At 54.9% G+C, this 16,944-nt stretch overlaps 1 protein-coding gene across 1 annotated transcript in view; it reads right to left on the bottom strand.

Moving 5' to 3' along the window:
* Positions 1-14,142, bottom strand: part of ACE (angiotensin I converting enzyme) — a 29,748-nt gene extending 15,606 nt beyond the window's left edge. Inside the window, exons 1-12 of the mRNA XM_038753509.1 lie at positions 14,059-14,142; positions 12,783-12,926; positions 11,753-11,944; positions 11,170-11,267; positions 9,688-9,860; positions 9,291-9,514; positions 8,744-8,888; positions 8,315-8,413; positions 6,261-6,383; positions 5,185-5,396; positions 2,993-3,129; positions 1,009-1,167 (exon numbers count right to left, since the gene is read on the bottom strand). Coding sequence (XP_038609437.1) covers positions 1,009-1,167; positions 2,993-3,129; positions 5,185-5,396; positions 6,261-6,383; positions 8,315-8,413; positions 8,744-8,888; positions 9,291-9,514; positions 9,688-9,860; positions 11,170-11,267; positions 11,753-11,944; positions 12,783-12,912 — 1,692 coding nt within the window. The 5' untranslated portion in view covers positions 12,913-12,926; positions 14,059-14,142. The remainder of the gene's footprint in view (positions 1-1,008; positions 1,168-2,992; positions 3,130-5,184; positions 5,397-6,260; positions 6,384-8,314; positions 8,414-8,743; positions 8,889-9,290; positions 9,515-9,687; positions 9,861-11,169; positions 11,268-11,752; positions 11,945-12,782; positions 12,927-14,058) is intronic.
* Between the last annotated feature and the right edge of the window lie 2,802 nt (positions 14,143-16,944).

The raw sequence follows: 16,944 nt of genomic DNA, 5'->3' as shown, positions 1-16,944 counted from the left end.
AGCCACGTTCCCTGCCCACAACGAGTTTACGGTCTACAGGGGGAGACGGACATTAATATGAATAAAATTGGGATAATAACAATTTGTATTTGTTAAGTGCTTACTATGTGCCAAGCACTGTTCTAAACATCGGGGTAGATACGAGGTTATCGGTTTGGACACAGTCCCTGTTCTGCATGGGGCTCACAGCCAAGGTAGGAAAGAGTAGGATTTAATCCCCATTTTACAGATGAGGAAACTGAGGCACAGAGAAGTGAAGTGACCTGCCCAAGGTCACACACAGCAGACAAGTGGCGGAGCTGGGATCGGAACACAGGTCCTCTGACTCTCAGGCCTGTGTTCTTTCCAGTAATAATAATAATAATAATATTTGTTAAGCGCTTACTATGTGCAAAGCACTGTTCTTTACACTTTTAGACTGTGAGCCCACTGTTGGGTAGGGACTGTCTCTATATGTTGCCAATTTGTACTTCCCAAGCGCTTAGTACAGTGCTCTGCACATAGTAAGCGCTCAATAAATACGATTGATGATGATGATGTTCTAAGCGCCGGGGGGCTACAAGGTGATCAGGTTGTCCCACGTGGGGCTCACAGTCTTCACCCCCATTTTACAGATGAGGTAGCTGAGGCACAGAGAAGTGAAGTGACTTGCCCCGAATCGCATAGCTGACAACTGGCAGAGCCGGGATTTGAACCCATGACCTCTGACTCCAAAGCCCGGGCTCTTTCCACTGAGCCACGCTGCTTCTCTAAGGTAAGGACTGGGGACCCCATGTGGGACAGGGACTACGGCCAACTTGATTAGCTTGTATCCACCCCAGCCCTTGGTACAGTGCCTGATAGATAGTAAGCGCTTAACAAATACCATGAAAATAAAATCTGCCGTCTCTGGACTGGCCTCTTCTGTAAGTCCCTCCACCCTAAGACCACCGGAGCCGCCCGGCCAAACCCCAGCCTCCCCCCACCCCAACCTCCACCCGGACCTTCCTCTCCCCCTTGGCCTGTTACCTCCTTGAGCTCATTTTGGGGCAGAGCCGCCCGGCCCAAATCCCGTAGTTTCTTCAGGGTGCGCCTGACTGAGGAATTCTTGAAATCCGTGTCGTCGAACTGGCGGGCTCTTTTGCCGTACTCTATGGTGTGCCGGGAGACCTCCAGGCTTTTGTCCAGCTGTGGAGCGGGGCAGGAGGGGACCATGCGAGACCACCGACCACAGAGAAGGACGGTCAGGGCATCACACCCGCTGGCATTATGTTGCCAACTTGTACATCCCAAGCACTTAGTACAGTGTTCTGCACACAGTAAGCGCTCAATAAATACAATTGATTGATTGATTGATTGATTGGCGACCGGTCCATGGAGGGGTGAAAGGGAGGGGCCAGTTCAGGGGGAAGGCATGGTCAGTGGGAGAAAGGGAGGAACCATTAATTCATTCATTCATTCAATCGTATTTATTGAGCGCTTACTGTGTGCAGAGCACTGCACTAAGTGCTTGGGTGGTACAAGTCGGCAACATATAGAGACAGTCCCTACCCAACAACGGGCTCACAGTCTAGAAGGGGAAGACAGAAAACAAAACAAAACATATTAACAAAATAAAATAAATAGAATAGTAAATATGTACAAGTAAAATAGAGTATTAAATCTGTAAAAACGTATATACAGGTGCTGTGGGGAGGGGAAGGAGGGAGGGCAGGGGGGATGGGGAGGGGAATTGTATTATTACAGTATTATATATATTAGTTTCACTCTCCAAGTCTAGAATAACTGAAAAGACAGATGCACACCAAATTAAACTGGCGGGAGGGGGAGGACTGCAACTTCAAAGACAGACCAATGACCTATATTTCTCTGCAGAGATTTACTGAAACCATTTTATAGTATTTTCTCCTGCCTTTGGGATCTTTCCAACCAGATGACTCTTTAAGCTTAATACGGACAAACCTGAAAGACCCCTGTCCCATATGGGGTTCAGAGTCTAAGTGATGGACAGAACAGGTATTAGAACCCCATTCTGCAGCTGAGGAAACTGAGGCACACAGAAATGAAGCGACTTGCCCAAAGTCACATGGGAGGCAAATGGCGGGGCCAGGAGTAGAACCCAGGTCCCAGGACTCCCAGGCCCAAACTCATTCCTGTAGAAAAGCCGTTTCCCTAAAGTCCTTGAGAGCAGAAATTAGACCCCTTCCATCAATCAACTGTATTTACCGAGCACTTAACATGTGTTCAGCACTGTAGTGAGCACTTGATGCCTTGTTTCTTTAGTCCATTCAGACCCCTTCAATCAATCAAGTGTATTTACTTGTAACCAGTAACAGAGAAGGCAGAGATCTACAGGACCAGGGGTAGGGGCCCGTGAAAGAGGGGACTGGGCCAGTGAGAGAGGGGGCAGGATCAGTGGGACAGAGGGAGGGCCGTTCGATCAATCAATTGTATTTATTGAGTACTTACTGAGTGCAGAGAGCACTGTACTAAGCGCTTGGGGTCAATGCGACACCCACCAAGCTAGCTCTCTTCCTCCCTTCAAAGCCCTACTGAGAGCTCACCTGCTCCAAGAGGCTTTCCCAGACTGAGTCCCCTTTTTCCTCTCCTCCTCCCCACCACCCCCACACCTCCTTCCCCTCCCCACAGCACTTATATATATATTTGTACAGATTTATTACTCTGTTTATTTTACTTCTACATAGTTACTACTCTATTTATTTTGTTAATGACATGCATATCGCTTTAATTCTATTTGTTCTGACGACTTTGACACCTGTCTACGTGCTTTGTTTTGTTGTCGGTCTCCCCCTTCTAGACCGTGAGCCCGTTGTTGGGTAGGGACCGTCTCTATATTTTGCCCACTTGGACTTCCCAAGCGCTTAGTCCAGTGCTGTGCACACAGTCAGCGCTCAATAAATACGATTGAATGAATGAATGAATGGAAGAGGGGTCTGAGAAGGGGTGGGGTCTGTGGAGAAGGGGCCTGGGAGGTGGTGGGTCCTGGGCTCACCATGATCTGGCGATTGTGCTCCGTGATGTTGGTATTGTACGCCCAGGAGGCCTCCGTGTCCTCGTACCAGGCGAGCTGGGCCGTCTGGTCGAATTCCTCCAGGAACTTCTGCGCCTCCACCTCGTCCGTCACCTTGTCTGGGGGTGGCAGGAGTGCAGGGGTGGAGGTGGTCACCAGGCCCCCTCCCACCCCACACGCCCACCCAGCCTCAACCCTCCCTCGCCCACCTCCACCTGAGCCCTGAGCCCTGCCTGGTGCCCGCCGAGCCTGCGTGCCCGCTCAGAGGGCTACCCGACAAGAGGGCCGACTGCAAGGGGGCGGCTCAGAGTCCTGCCCCCATCCCCAGCTGGGGGAGAGACTCAAAGCTTCAACCGCATCATCATCAATCGTATTTATTGAGCGCTTACTATGTGCAGAGCACTGTACTAAGCGCTTGGGAAGTACAAATTGGCAACATATAGGGACAGTCCCTACCCAACGTTGGGCTCACAGTCTAAAAGGGGGAGACAGAGAACAAAACCAAACATACTAACAAAATAAAATAAATAGAATAGAACAAGTAAAATAAATAAATAAAGGCTGAGGATTAAGGCTGAGCCCCATGTGGGAACAGGGACTGGATCCCATCCGATGTGCCTGTATCCACCCCAGCGCTTAGTACGGCGCCTGATATATAGCAAGCGCTTAATAAATACCACAACTATTATTATAATTGAGAAGCAGTGTGGCTTAGTGGAAAGAGCCCGGGCTTGGGAGTCAGAGGTCGCGGGTTCTAATCCCGGCTCCGCCACTTGTCACCTGGGTGACTTTGGGTTCTCTGTGCCTCAGTTCCCTCATCTGTAAAATGGGGATTAGGACTGTGAGTCCCACATGGCACAACCTGATGACCTTGTATCTCCCCCAGCGCTTAGAACAGTGCCTGACACATAGTAAGCGCTTAACAAATAGCATAATTCCCCCTGGGAAGGGAATTGTGGAAGCGGCGTGGCTCAGTGGAAAAAGCCCGGGCTTTGGAGTCAGAGGTCATGGGTTCAAACGCCAGCTCCACCACTTGTCAGTTGCGTGACTTTGGGCAAGTTACTTCACTTCTCTGTGCCTCAGTGACCTCATCTGTAAAATGGGGATGAAGACTGTGAGCCCCCCATGGGACAACCTGTTCACCAAGTAAATTCCCGAGCGCTTAGAACAGTGCTTTGCGCATGGGGCAGCTGCGATCTCAAAGGGCATTTAAGAGGCCTGCAGGGGCTATCTCTGGGGGAAATTCTTGGGGGACAGGGAGCTGGTGGGATAGAGGCCTCCTCCCCATCCCGGGACACGGGTGTCGACTCAATAGGGGGCTGCCAGCTGGGGGACCAGAGCTATGGTCTTCCCCTGGCTGCGTGGGCTGGACCCCAGCCTCACACCTCCCAGGCCTCTGGTAAGGTCAGTCAGTCAATAGCATTTATTGAGCACTTACTGTGTACAGAGCACTATACTAAGTGCTTGGGAGAGTACAATATAACGATATAACAGGCTCATTCCCCGCTCACAACAAGCTTAGGGCTTCCCAGGGGAGCTGAGGAGACCCCAGATCTGCTCTTTTTAACTCCTGAGTTCTTTGCACCTGATTGCCCCCTCCCCAGCCCAGTCTCACAAGCTTCCCCCTGACAAACAGGTCTGCTTCTGCCCTGCTTCTGCCCACCTCCCCCCGGCCACCCTCACGATAAACCTGGGAAAAACCCTTGGTGGTGGTTGGGAATCCCGAGGGAAGGGGAAGGGGTTCTGAGGGAGGGGGAAGAGGATCAGGGCTTCCCAGGGGAGCTGAGGAGATCCCAGACCTGCTCTTTTTAACTACTGAGTTCTTTGCACCTGATTGCCCCCTCCCCAGCCCCGTCTCACAAGCTTCCCCCTGACAAAGAGGTCTGCTTCTGCCCTCCTCCCCCCAGCCACCCTCACGATAAACCTGGGAAAAACCCTTGGTGGTGGTTGGGAACCCCGAGGGAAGGGGAAGGGGTTTTGAGGGAGGGGAAAGAGGATCTGAGGGAAGGGGATCTGGGAAGAGAGGAGGGAAGGGGGGTCCCAGATGAGGAGAGGGGTCCTCTCCCCGTCAGGGAGGGGCAAAGTGCCCCCCTCCAAATCACCTCTGAGGGTCCCCAGAGATGGGTTGGGGGTGCGGGTGGAGGTGTGCGGGGGTCCATGCCCCCAGGAATTACCAATGTCCCCGGGGTAGCCGTCGGGCAGAGGCGGACGCCATTCAAAGTCGGGCCAGCCCAAGACCTCTTGGCTGGCATTGTTCTGCCCCTCCAGCCAGGTGGTCAAATTGCTGAAATACTGGAGCAGGGGCTCGGCGTCCAGCTGGTTAGTGCCCGTCAGGTCCATCAGCACCTCCTGCCATGGCTTTGAGGCCCCTGCCTGCAGCACGGCCCTGCATGGCACAAGGAGAGAGAGGGCCCAGCATTGGCTCTCCCTCACACCCACCACAGCCCCCCTCTCCCATCTTCTCCCCTCTCCTGGGTCCCCTCGCCCACTCCCATCCTGGTCTCAATTCCCTCTCCAAGGACTCCCATTTAATTCTCACTCTCCACATCCCTCACCCCCTAGCCCTCAAACTCCTTGTGGGCAGGGAACGGATCTACAAACTCTTGTATCGTTCTTTTCCAAGCTCTTGGTGCTCCACACATAGCAGTACTTCAGAAATATCGTTGATGATGATGATGATGATGATGATGATGTTCCCCCTCCCCTCACCCCATTAGAGAAGCAGCATGGCAAAGTGGATAGAGCACGGGCCTGGGAGTACGAAGGTCACGGGTTCTAATTCCAGCTCCGCCCCTTGTCTGCTGTATAACCCTGGGCAAATCACTTCACTTCTCTGTGCCTCAGTCACCTCATCTGTAAAATGGGGATTAAGACTAAGTCTCACGGGGGACAACCTGATTACTTTGTAACTACCCCGGTGCTTAGAACAGTGCTTGGCACATAGTAAGTGCTTAACAAATACCGTTATTATTATCATTATTATTCTGTGGGCCTCAGTTACCTCACCTGTAAAATGAGGATTGATACTGTGAGCCTCACATAGGACAGGGACTGTGTCCAACTTGATTTGCTTGTATCCCCACGACTGCTTAGTATAGTGCCTGGCACATAGTAAGCACTTAATAAATGCCATCACTATAATAATTATTATTCTTAGTCTGTCCTCTCCTCCAGCTCCCCAGTCCCCTCCGGCATGCCCTGTCCCATGCCCGACCCCCTGTCCCTGCCCTTCCCACCCCCGGTGCCTGACTTGAGCTTCTCCCCGGCCTTGACGGAGTGATAGATGTCACACTGGTGCAGCGGTCCCTGGAAGTCCACGGCGGCGCACAGGGCCTTGTGGATCTGGAACTGCAGGATGAAGCTCACGAAGTACCTGGGAAGAGGGAGAGGAGGGGGAGGCGCCGGGGTGGGGGGCCATTTAGGGCGGTAAGGGCATGGCCCGGACTGAGGGTCACGGAGGGTGAGACGGTTGGGCTTGGACTATGAGCTCCTTGTGGGCGGGGAATGTCCCTGTTTATTGTTGTATTGTACTTTCCCAAGTGCTTAATACAGTGCTCTGCACACAGTAACAATAATAATATTAATTGTGGTATGTGTAAAGCACTCGTGGCTTAGTGGAAAGAGCAAGGGCTTGGGAGTCAGAGGTCATGGGTTCCAATCCCAACTCCGCTACTTGTAAGCTGGGTGACTTTGGGCAAGTCACTTCACTTCTCTGGGCCTCAGTTACAATGGGGATTAAGGCTTTGAGCCCCCCCGTGGGACAACCTGATCACCTTGTAACCTCCCCAGTGCTCAGAAAAGTGCTTGACACACAGTAAGCACTTAACAAATACTATTATTATTATTATGTGCCAAGCACTGTTCTTAGCACTGGGGTGGATACAAATTAATCAAGTTGGACACAGTTCCTGTCCCACAAGGGGCTCACAGTCTTAATCCCCATTTTACAGAGAAGGCAACTGAGGCAGAGACGTGAAGTGACTTACCCAAGGTCACACAGCAGACGTGTGGCAGAGCTGGGGTTACAGCCCCCTCCTCCCTCAGCTCCCTTCTCTCCTTCTCCAGCCCAGCCTGCACCCTCCGCTCCTCTGCTACCATTAACCTCCTCACTGTGCCTCGTTCTCACCTGTCCCGCCATTGTCCCCCGGCACACGTCCTTCCCCTGTCCCGGAATGCCCTCCATCCATCCATCCACCAAAACTAGCTCTCTTCCTCCCTTCAAAGCCCTACTGAGAGCTCACCTCCTCCAGGAGGCCTTCCCAGACTGAGCCCCCTTTTTCCTCTCCTCCTCCCCATCCCCCCCGCCCTACCTCCTTCCCCTCCCCACAGCACTTGTATATATTTGTACAGATTTATTACTCATTTATTTTACTTGTACATATTTACTATTCTATTTATTTTGTTAATGGTGTGCATCTAGCTTTAATTCTATTTGTTCTGACAATTTTGACACCTGTCTCCATGTTTTGTTTTGTTGTCTGTCTCCCCCTTCTAGACAGTGAGCCCGTTGTTGGGTAGGGAATGTCTCTATATGTTGCCGACTTGTACTTCCCAAGTGTTTAGTACGGTGCTCTGCACACAGTAAGTGCTCAATAAATACGATTGAATGATGAATGAATGAATGAATGAATGAGGCGGGGGTGTCTCGACATTGCAGGCTACCCCACAGGAGGTCTCAGTTCTGAGGGTGTGGAGAACTCCCTCTTTCACTCTATCTCCCTCTCCCTCTCCCCCAACAGTTGGAGGCTGGAGAAGAGGAAGGGGAACCTGTTGTTGAGCAGGGACCGTCTCTGTATGTTGCCGATTTGTACTTCCCAAGCACTTAGTACAGTGCTCTGCACACAGTAAGCACTCAATAAATGAAGCAGCATAGCTCACTGGAAAGAGCCCGGGCTTTGGAGTCAGAGGTCATGGGTTCAAATCCCGGCTCCGCCAATTGTCGGCTGTGTGACTTTGGGCAAGTCATTTAACTTCTCTGAGCCTCATTTACCTCACCTGTAAAATGGAGATGAAGACTGTGAGCCCCCCCGTGGGACAACCTGATCACCTTGTAACCTCCCCAATGCTTAGAACAGTGCTTTGCACATAGTAAGCGCTTAATAAATGCCATTAAAAAATAAATAAATACGATTGAACGATTTAATGAATGAAGGGGAGATAAGGAAGGGGCAGGATGGGGGCGGGGAAGAGGAGGGGCATGGTGGGGAGCTGAGAGGGGAGACTCTGACCCCTTCTCTTTCTCTGGGGTGTGTGTAGGGGTTGGGGGCTCGTGGGGGCAGGGCGGTGGTTGAGTGGCATTTGTACCTGATATACGGGGTAGTGCCCGGGACGTGGTACTTGGCACCAGGATCAAAGTGAGTTTCACTGCGGGCGACGGGAGGGCAGATGCCCTGGTACTTGGTTCTGGGAGAGAAAGTACAATGAGCTAGCAAGATGGGGTTGGGGGGCAGCCCCAGGGCCAGGGGAAGGGGACCAGAAGACATGGGACAGGGGAGCACATATTCCAGAGTAGGGGAGCAGAGTGCTCGGGAATGGAGGAATCACTGCACAGGGAGGACAAAGGGGGAGAATGCAGGGAGGTAGAACAGTGGGGGGATATAAGGGTCCCAATGAGGGGGAGACCCTGAAGGAGATGGGGAGGGGAGAAGATGGAAAGGGGACAATCAGAAAAACACATATGAGGGGTCCAGCCCCTTAGCCCCCAACCCCTCAGCCCCTGACCCCAGAACTCACCGCAGATACCACCAATCAGAGTTGTAGCGGGAAGGGGGCGTGCGGCCACTGAAGACGTCCCAGCGCCACTGGTCGATGAGGTAGCCGAAGGGTAGGAAGGCAATCTTGTCCAGTGCCATTTTCAACAGGAAGTTAATGTTGCTCTCTGTGGGAGAGGGATCAGGGGAGTCCTAGGGATGGGGGCGGGCATGGCAGGGGAGGGGGAAAGGGCCCTACGTCTACTGGAGATTCGGTCCTGGGCCCATGTTCATGCTGGGCTGGTTGTCCCTGGGGGAGTCCCTGTCCCTCTCTGGTCTCAGGGGGCTGGAGATACAGGGAAGGGGACATTAGCAGGGAGGCCAGTGGGAGGGAAGGCAGATTAAGGTCCGGGCTGGTGGATAATAATAATAAATAATAAATGGCATTTATCAAGTGCTTACTATGTGCAAAGCACGAAGGCCGGCGGGGGTGGGGGGGGCATTTGAGGCCAAGGGCATGGCCCAGGATGGAGGTGGCTGGAGGCGGGGGGGTGGGAGGGAAGGAGTCTGGGGAGGGTCCCTCCTCACACCTAGGTCTTCCGTGACATTATCCAACAGGCCGAGCTTCTGCAAGTGACCGGGGGTCAAGACGGAGAGGGCGAGCACGTCCCCGATGGCCTCGTGGAAGCCGGGGTTGGCTCCCCGGCGCAGGGACACGGGCAGCTCCTTGTACTGGAGGAAGTACTGCACGTGGCCCATCTCGTGGTGCACCACGGCCAGCTGGTCCATGGTCACCACCGTGCACTGCTTGATCCTGCCCGCCATCACCGGTGGCGAGGGAGAGAGAGAGGGAGGGAGGGAGGGCCATGGGATCAGCCCCGGAGAAGTCGGGGGTCGGGGCTGGGAGAAGGGAGGAAAGCAGGGAGGGAGAGGTCAGGGCCCAGGGTGTTCAGGGGCAGGGGGAGATGACGGGAAAACAGCGGGCACCTGAAGTCCTTCCTGTTGTAGAAGTCCCAGGCGGAGGCGTGACACACCACCTCCCTTCCGTCCTTCGGCTTCTCCAGCATCGACTTGTCCCAGAACTCTTGGGGCACGGGCAGCAGTCCCAGAGACGTGAAAAACTCCTCTGCCACCCGGAACATGTGTGTGACATTCCAGCCCTGAGGCAGGGGGACGTGAGGTGGGCAGCGGGTCAGGGTCACGCTTTGAGGGGGGGCGGAGGGGGGAGCTGGGAGGCCAGGGATCTTCAAGCTCCCTGAGGGCAGGGATTGTATCTACCAACTCTGTTGCGTTGTATTCCTCCAGTCGCTTTAGTACACTGTAAGCTCAGTACGGGCAGGGAGTGTGTCTGTTAATTCTATTATACTGTACTCTCCCATATGCTTCGTAGGGTGGGCTGCATATAGTAAGTGCTCAGTAAATACCGTTGATTGATTGATTGCAGTATGCCCCCCTTCTAGACTGTGAGCCCGTTGTTGGGTAGAGCCCATCTCTATGACCGTCTATATGACCATCTCCATCACCTCGCCCTCTCCTACCTCACCTCCCTTCTCTCCTTCTCCAGCCCAGCCCGCACCCTCCGCTCCTCTGCCGCTAATCTCCTCACTATGCCTCGTTCTCACCTGTCCCGCTGTCGACCCCCGGCCCACATCATCCCCCTGGCCCGGAATGCCCCCAATCCCTCCGCACATCCGCCAAGCTAGCTCTCTTCCTCCCTTCAAAGCCCTACTGAGAGCTCACCTCCTCCAGGAGGCCTTCCCAGACTGAGCCCCCTCCTTCCTCTCCCCATCCTCCCCTTCCCCCTCCCCCCAGCCTTACCTCCTTCCCCTACCCACAGCACCTGTATACATGTATATACGTTTGTACGTATTTATTACTCTATTTATTTTATTTGTACATATTTATTCTATTTATTTTATTTTGTTAATATGTTCTGTCTTGTTGTCTGTCTCCCCCTTCTAGACTGTGAGCCCGCTGTTGGGTAGGGACCATCTCTATATGTTGCCAACTTGTACTTCCCAAGTGCTTAGTACAGTGCTCTGCACACAGTAAGCGTTCAATAAATATGACTGAAGTGAATGAATGAATGTTGCCAACTTGGACTTCCCAAGCGCTTAGTCCAGTGCTCTGTACACAGTAAGCGCTCAATAAACACAATTGAATGAATGAATATAATAAACGCTTCCTAAATTCCTATGATTGATTGACATGGGGACAATTAGGGATGGCCTGGGGCAAGAGGGAGCCAGAGGTAGTGGGACCCCTGGAGCGGGGGTGGTGGGGAAATGGAGTGGGGACCAGGCTGGTTCGGGGGAGGTGCTGCTGGGAAGGGTTGGCGCTGGAGCAGGGGGGCTGGACAGATGGCGAGTCGGGCGGACAGACTGCCCAGCGGCTGTGCCGGGAGCCCAGGTGCTTAGTACAGTGCTCTGCACATAGTAAGCGCTCAGTAAATGCGATCGACTGACTCACCTGCTTTAACATGGTGCTGGTGACGTCCAAGTTGGGCTTGTCAGGATACGGCACCACCAAGTCGTACACGTTGGTCCAGGTTTGGGCCCACATGTTCCCTGCGCAGGGAGGGCGGGCACGGCCCTTAGCCCAGGGCATCTTGGGGCCCAGCCTTGGGCACTTGCTGGATACTCTTAGTTGTGTCGGGCCCCCCCCGGGATCCCCAACCCTCCCGCCACATCCCCCTCCCAGGCCCACAGAGGCTGCTTGGGCCAGTGTTCCCGTGGTAGGGAGGACGTGGGTAGCAGTATGGCCTGGGCGTCCGAAGGACCTGGGTTCTAATCCCAGCTCTGCCACTGGTCTGCTGTGTGACCTTGGGTGAGTCACTTTGCTTTCTTGTGCCTTAGTTCCCTCATCTCAACCAGGGGCAATTAAGACGGTGAGCCCCATGTGGGACAGGGACTGTGTCCAACCTGATTGGCTTGTCTTCACTCAGGCGTTGAGTACAGCGCCTGGAGCATAGTAAGTGCTTAAATGCCACAAACATTATTGTTAATTATTATTATTATCAGCCAGGCAGCGGGGGCCGGGTCAGGGCCCTCACCGAGCAGGTGGGCGGGGATGGGCCCGCGCAGGTTGACGAACTTGTCGCCGTAGCGGCGGTGCAGTTGTCGGCGCACGTAGGCGTGTAGGTTCAGGTAGAGAGGCTGCAGCTCCTGGTACAGTCGCTCCAGGTCCTCCGTGAAATGGCTGGAGTCATACCAGGAACGCCAGAACGCACCCGTGTCCGGGAATCCTGACGGGGGATTCCAGGGGCTTCATCCAGGTGTCCGGGGCGGCGGGGGGGGGTACCAACCGGGGAGAGGGGCTGGGGGACGGGGAGCAGCAGGGGGCCGGGGGAAAGGGAACTTGGAGGGGCTGGTGAAGAGGAGCGCTAACACCTAATTGGACCCTTCCTCCTTCCTCTGGCTGCAAACTATGTCAGGGTCAGGGAATGGGGCTACCAACCTTATTGCACTGTATGCTCCCAAGCGCTTAGTGCAGTGCTCTGGACACAGTGATTGTGATTGACGGAATTAATTAAGCAGGGCCAGGTCAAAGAAAAGTGCCAATGTCCCTCCCTGATGGCTCAGGAGTGCCAGGCGGCCCAAGCTAGGGGCGGAGGATAGGGCCCGGGGGTCCCGTCCCCCTCTCCCAGTGCTCTAGACCTTCAGGGGAGGGGGCATGCTATGCAGGGAGTGCCACTGAGCCCACAGAGCAGAGAGCCAGTGCAGGGACCAGAGCACTGGGCAGTCAGGCTATGGGAGGGCTCTCATGGTGGAGGAAGTGGGGTGGGGAGCTGGGGAGGGATCTCATGGGCAGGTCCTGGATCGGGGGAGGTGAGGGGGTTCGGGAGAGGGAACTGGTCGGGGCGGGGAGGCTTAGTGGGAAGGAATTGGGGTGTGGGTCCCTGGAGAAGGGGATCTGGGAGCCTGGAAAGGAATACTATGGGAGGGGGCAGGGGTGAGGGGTCCCCAGAGAAGGGGAGTCTGGGGTGAGGTGGGTCTGGGAGAAGGGGCCTTGGGGAAGGTCGGGGGGCCCGGAAGGAGAGGCTGGAGTGGTGGAGCAGGGCGAGGAGGGCCAGAGCTGCTCACCGTCTGGCTTGTAGGCCTCGTTGCTGAGCCGGACGTACTCCGGGTATTTGCGCCGGAGCGGGATGCCCACGACATTGTGCCAGCCCTCCCAGGCGAACAGAAGCTTCTTGTAACTGCGTGACGATGCCATGATGCTGGTGAGCTCTGAGACAGAGGGTGGGGTCAGGCGGGAGGCCCCGGGGGGCAGCCCAAGGTCCCTCCCGGCCTCTGAGGGGGCCTCCGGACACTCCTCTGTCACCGTCACCCTGACCCGGAAGCCTTGACCGGGCCCCGCTCAAGGTCCGTCCCAGACCCAGTCCGGCTCTCTAGGAACATCTGAGCCAGGTGAGTAGGACAGTGGGATTAGAGGACAGACAGAAAGCCACACTGCTACGTAAACATAAACAGATCGGGAAATTAAACAGGATGTTTTCATCATTTCTTGCGCAATTTGATGTTGGAGATTAAAGGGACGGGGAGGGCGAGGTCTGCAAAACCAACGGGATGGCGCCCACGGGAAATCCTGGGGGGCTTCCTGGAGGAGGGGCTCCCGGGGACCATTTGGAAGAGGCAGGGCACTGGAGGGGGAGACGAGGGGCCCTGGGAGGAGGTCCAGGGGGCAGAGATGGACAGACTGGGGAGGGAGGGCATCGGCAGGGAAGAGGGCAGCCTGGGGGGGGAATCAAACCAGAGACCCTGGGCCCAGAGAGGCTGCGGGCGGGTGCTGCGTATGGTGGAGCTGGTCGCCCTTGCCTCCACTGCTCTCTTGGCTCAGGCCGGCAGGCAGACGGGCACGGTCCTGGGAGTCAGGGGCCGGGGGACCACCGCCTTCAGACACGGCATGGGTGGGGGCGGAGGGGCAGGGCCAGGGCCAGGGACAAGGCCTGGGGCAGGTGAGTAGAAAGGCAGCTACCTGGTTCCAGGGCCCAGCACTTCCCGGAGTTCTGGGGGCAGACTTTGGCCGTGGAGTAGATTTTCCCCATGACGCTCAGCAGGGAGTTGTACTGGGGAGGAGGAGGGTGGGAGGGATGAGGGAGAACTGTCGCACCCGGGACGCCCCCCCTCCCGCCCCCCAGCTCTGGACCACTGAGGGGCAGATGGAGAGGGGGAGGCGGGAGGGCCTGGGGGGAGATTCCCGCCATCCTCTGCTCCTGCAGGACCGGCGATCTGAGGCCCGGCCCGGCCGGACCCTCGTCCAGGTCCTCCTCGCCCCATCCAGGCCCCCCTCCCACCATCCCCCCATCCAGGCCCCGTCCCCTCATTCCCCCCCCCAACCCCAGGGCCCCGCGTCCCCCACCTCCATCCGCTTGTCCAGGGGCAGGTTGGCCGGACCCAGGGTCTGCACGGAGCCGATGACCCTGCGCAGCTCGGGGTCGGAGAAGTTAGACCAGATGGATTCATACAGCTCCTTGGCTTTTTTGCCCCAGGCCTCCGCGAACTCCTGGCTGGCCAGACCGGCCTCCTCCTGCGAGCCAAGGGCCGCGGGTCACCGGGGTCAGGGGTTTCCGGCTGCCGCCGGGGAGGCGGTACCCAGCTGGTGGATGGCGGCAGTTTTTAGACTGTGAGCCCACTGTTGGGTAGGGACTGTCTCTATATGTTGCCAACTTGTACTTCCCAAGTGCTTAGTCCAGTGCTCTGCACACAGTAAGCGCTCAATAAATACAATTGATTGATTGATTGCAGTGCCAGGCAGGGAACAGCGGCCGGGACCCCCAGACCCTCGCTGGCTGACCCATCCCCTTCCCCGGCACTCAGGGAAACTAGAAAGACAACAATAACGATGACGTTTGATAAAAATAACAATAATAATAATGATGATGGCATCTGTTAAGCGCTTACTATGTGCCGAGCGCTGTTCTAAGCACTGGGGGTACAAGGTGATCAGGTTGTCCCACATGGGGCTCCCAGCCTCCATCCCCATTTTACAGATAAGGTAACTGAGGCACAGAGAATAATAATAACAATAATAATGATAATAGCATTTATTAAGCGTTTACTAGGTGTCAAGCACTGCTCTAAGCGCTGGGGAAGTTACAAGGTGATAAAACTAATAATGATGACGGCATTTATTAAGTGCTTACTATGTGCCAAGCACTGTTCTAAGCACTGGGGAGGTTACAAGGTAATCAGGTTGTCCCACATGGGGCTCACAGGCTTCATCCCCATTTTACAGAGGAGGTCACTGAGGCACAGATAAGTGAAGTGATTTGCCCAAAGTCACACAGCAGACAAGCGACTGTGAGCCCGTTGTTGGGTAGGGGCCGTCTCTGTATGTTGCCGATTTGTACTTCCCAAGTGCTCTGCACACAGCCAGCGCTCCATAAATATGATTGAATGAATGAATAATAATGATGACATGTGTTAAGCGCTTACTATGTGCCAAGCACTGCTCTAAGCGCTGGGGAGGTTACAAGGTGATAATGACAATAATAATGATGATGGCATTTATTAAGCGCTTACTCTGTGCAAAGCACCCTCCTAAGCGCTGGGGAGGTTACAAGGTGATCAGGTTGTCCCACGTGGGACACCACAAGCTTCATCCCCATTTGACAGATGAGGTAACTGAGGCACAGAGAAGTGAAGTGACTTGCCCAAAGAACCCACGACCTCTGACTCCCAAGCGTGGGCTGTTGCCATTGAGCCTCGCTGCTTTGATAAGCGCTTACTCTGTGCCAAGCACTGTTTCTCCTGTCCCGCCATCGACCCCCGGCCCACGTCATCCCCCGGGCCTGGAATGCCCCCAATCCCTCTGCCCATCCGCCAACCTAGCTCTCTTCCTCCCTTCAAGGCCCTACTGAGAGCTCACCTCCTCCAGGAGGCCTTCCCACACTGAGCCCCTTCCTTCCTCTCCCCCTCGTCCCCCTCTCCATCCCCCCATCTTACCCCCTTCCCTTCCCCACAGCACCTGTATATATGTATATACGTCTGTACATATTTATTACTCTATTTATTTAATTATTTTACTTGTACATATTTATTCTATTTATTTTATTTTGTTAGTATGTTTGGTTTTTTTTTTCTGTCTCCCCCTTTTAGACGGGGGCGCCGATACCGCACCCTCTCCCCCACAGCGCCCCCTCGCGGCACCCCCGTCGCCGCACTCCTGTCTGCGCATCGCCCCCTCGCGGCGGCGCCGATACTGCACCCCCCCTTCCCCCACAGCGCCCCCTCGCGGCGCCCCCGACTCCGTACTCCTGTCTGCGCAGCGCCCCCTCGCGGCGGCGCCGATACCGCACCCCCCTTTCCCCCACAGCGCCCCCTCGTGGCGCCCCAGACGCCGCACCCCTTTAATGACGGCATTTATTAAGCGCTTACTATGTGCCAAGCGCCCTGGGGAGGTTACAAGGTGATCAGGTTGACCCACAGGGGGCTTGGGGAGCCTTAGCTGTATATATGCATATATGTTTGTACATATTTATTACTCTATTTATCTTACTTGTCCATATCTATTCTATTTATTTTATTTTGTTAGTACGTTTGGTTTTGTTCTCTGTCTCCCCCTTTTAGACTGTGAGCCCACTGTTGGGTAGGGACTGTCTCTATATGTTGCCAACCTGGACTTCCCAAGCGCTTAGTACAGTGCTCTGCACACAGTAAGCGCTCAATAAATACGATTGATTGATTGGGGAGGTTGCAAGGTGATCAGGTTGATCCACAGGGGGCTTGGGGAGGTTGCAAGGCGATCAGGTTGGCCCACAGGGGGCTCACAGTCTCACTCCCCATTTTACAGTTGAGGTAACTGAGGCACAGGGCAGTTAAGGGACTTGCCCAAAGTCACACAGCTGACAGTCAGCGGAGCCGGGATTTGAACCTCTGACTCCAAAGCGCGGGCTCTTTCCCCCAAGCCACGCTGCTTCCCTTTCAATCAATCAATCGTATTTATTGAGCGCTTACTGTGGGCAGAGCACTATACTAAGCGCTTGGGAAGTACAAGTTGGCAACATATATATAAATAAATAGAGTAATAAATACGTACAAACATATATACATATATACAGGTGCTGTGGGGAGGGGGGCATCCCCCCGTGGAGCCTCACCGTGCCTCGTTCTCACCCGTCCCGCCATCGACCCCTGGCCCACATCCTCCCCCGGGCCTGGAATGCCCCCAATTCCTCTGCCCATCCGCCAAACTAGCTCTCTTCTTCCCTTCAAAGCCCTACAGAGCTCACCTCCTCCAGGAGGC

This window comes from Tachyglossus aculeatus, chromosome 11, assembly GCF_015852505.1.
Source record: "Tachyglossus aculeatus isolate mTacAcu1 chromosome 11, mTacAcu1.pri, whole genome shotgun sequence".
NCBI lineage: Eukaryota > Metazoa > Chordata > Mammalia > Monotremata > Tachyglossidae > Tachyglossus > Tachyglossus aculeatus.
Note: the sequence above shows the minus strand (reverse complement) of the source record. Positions and strands in the feature narration are given on the sequence as shown.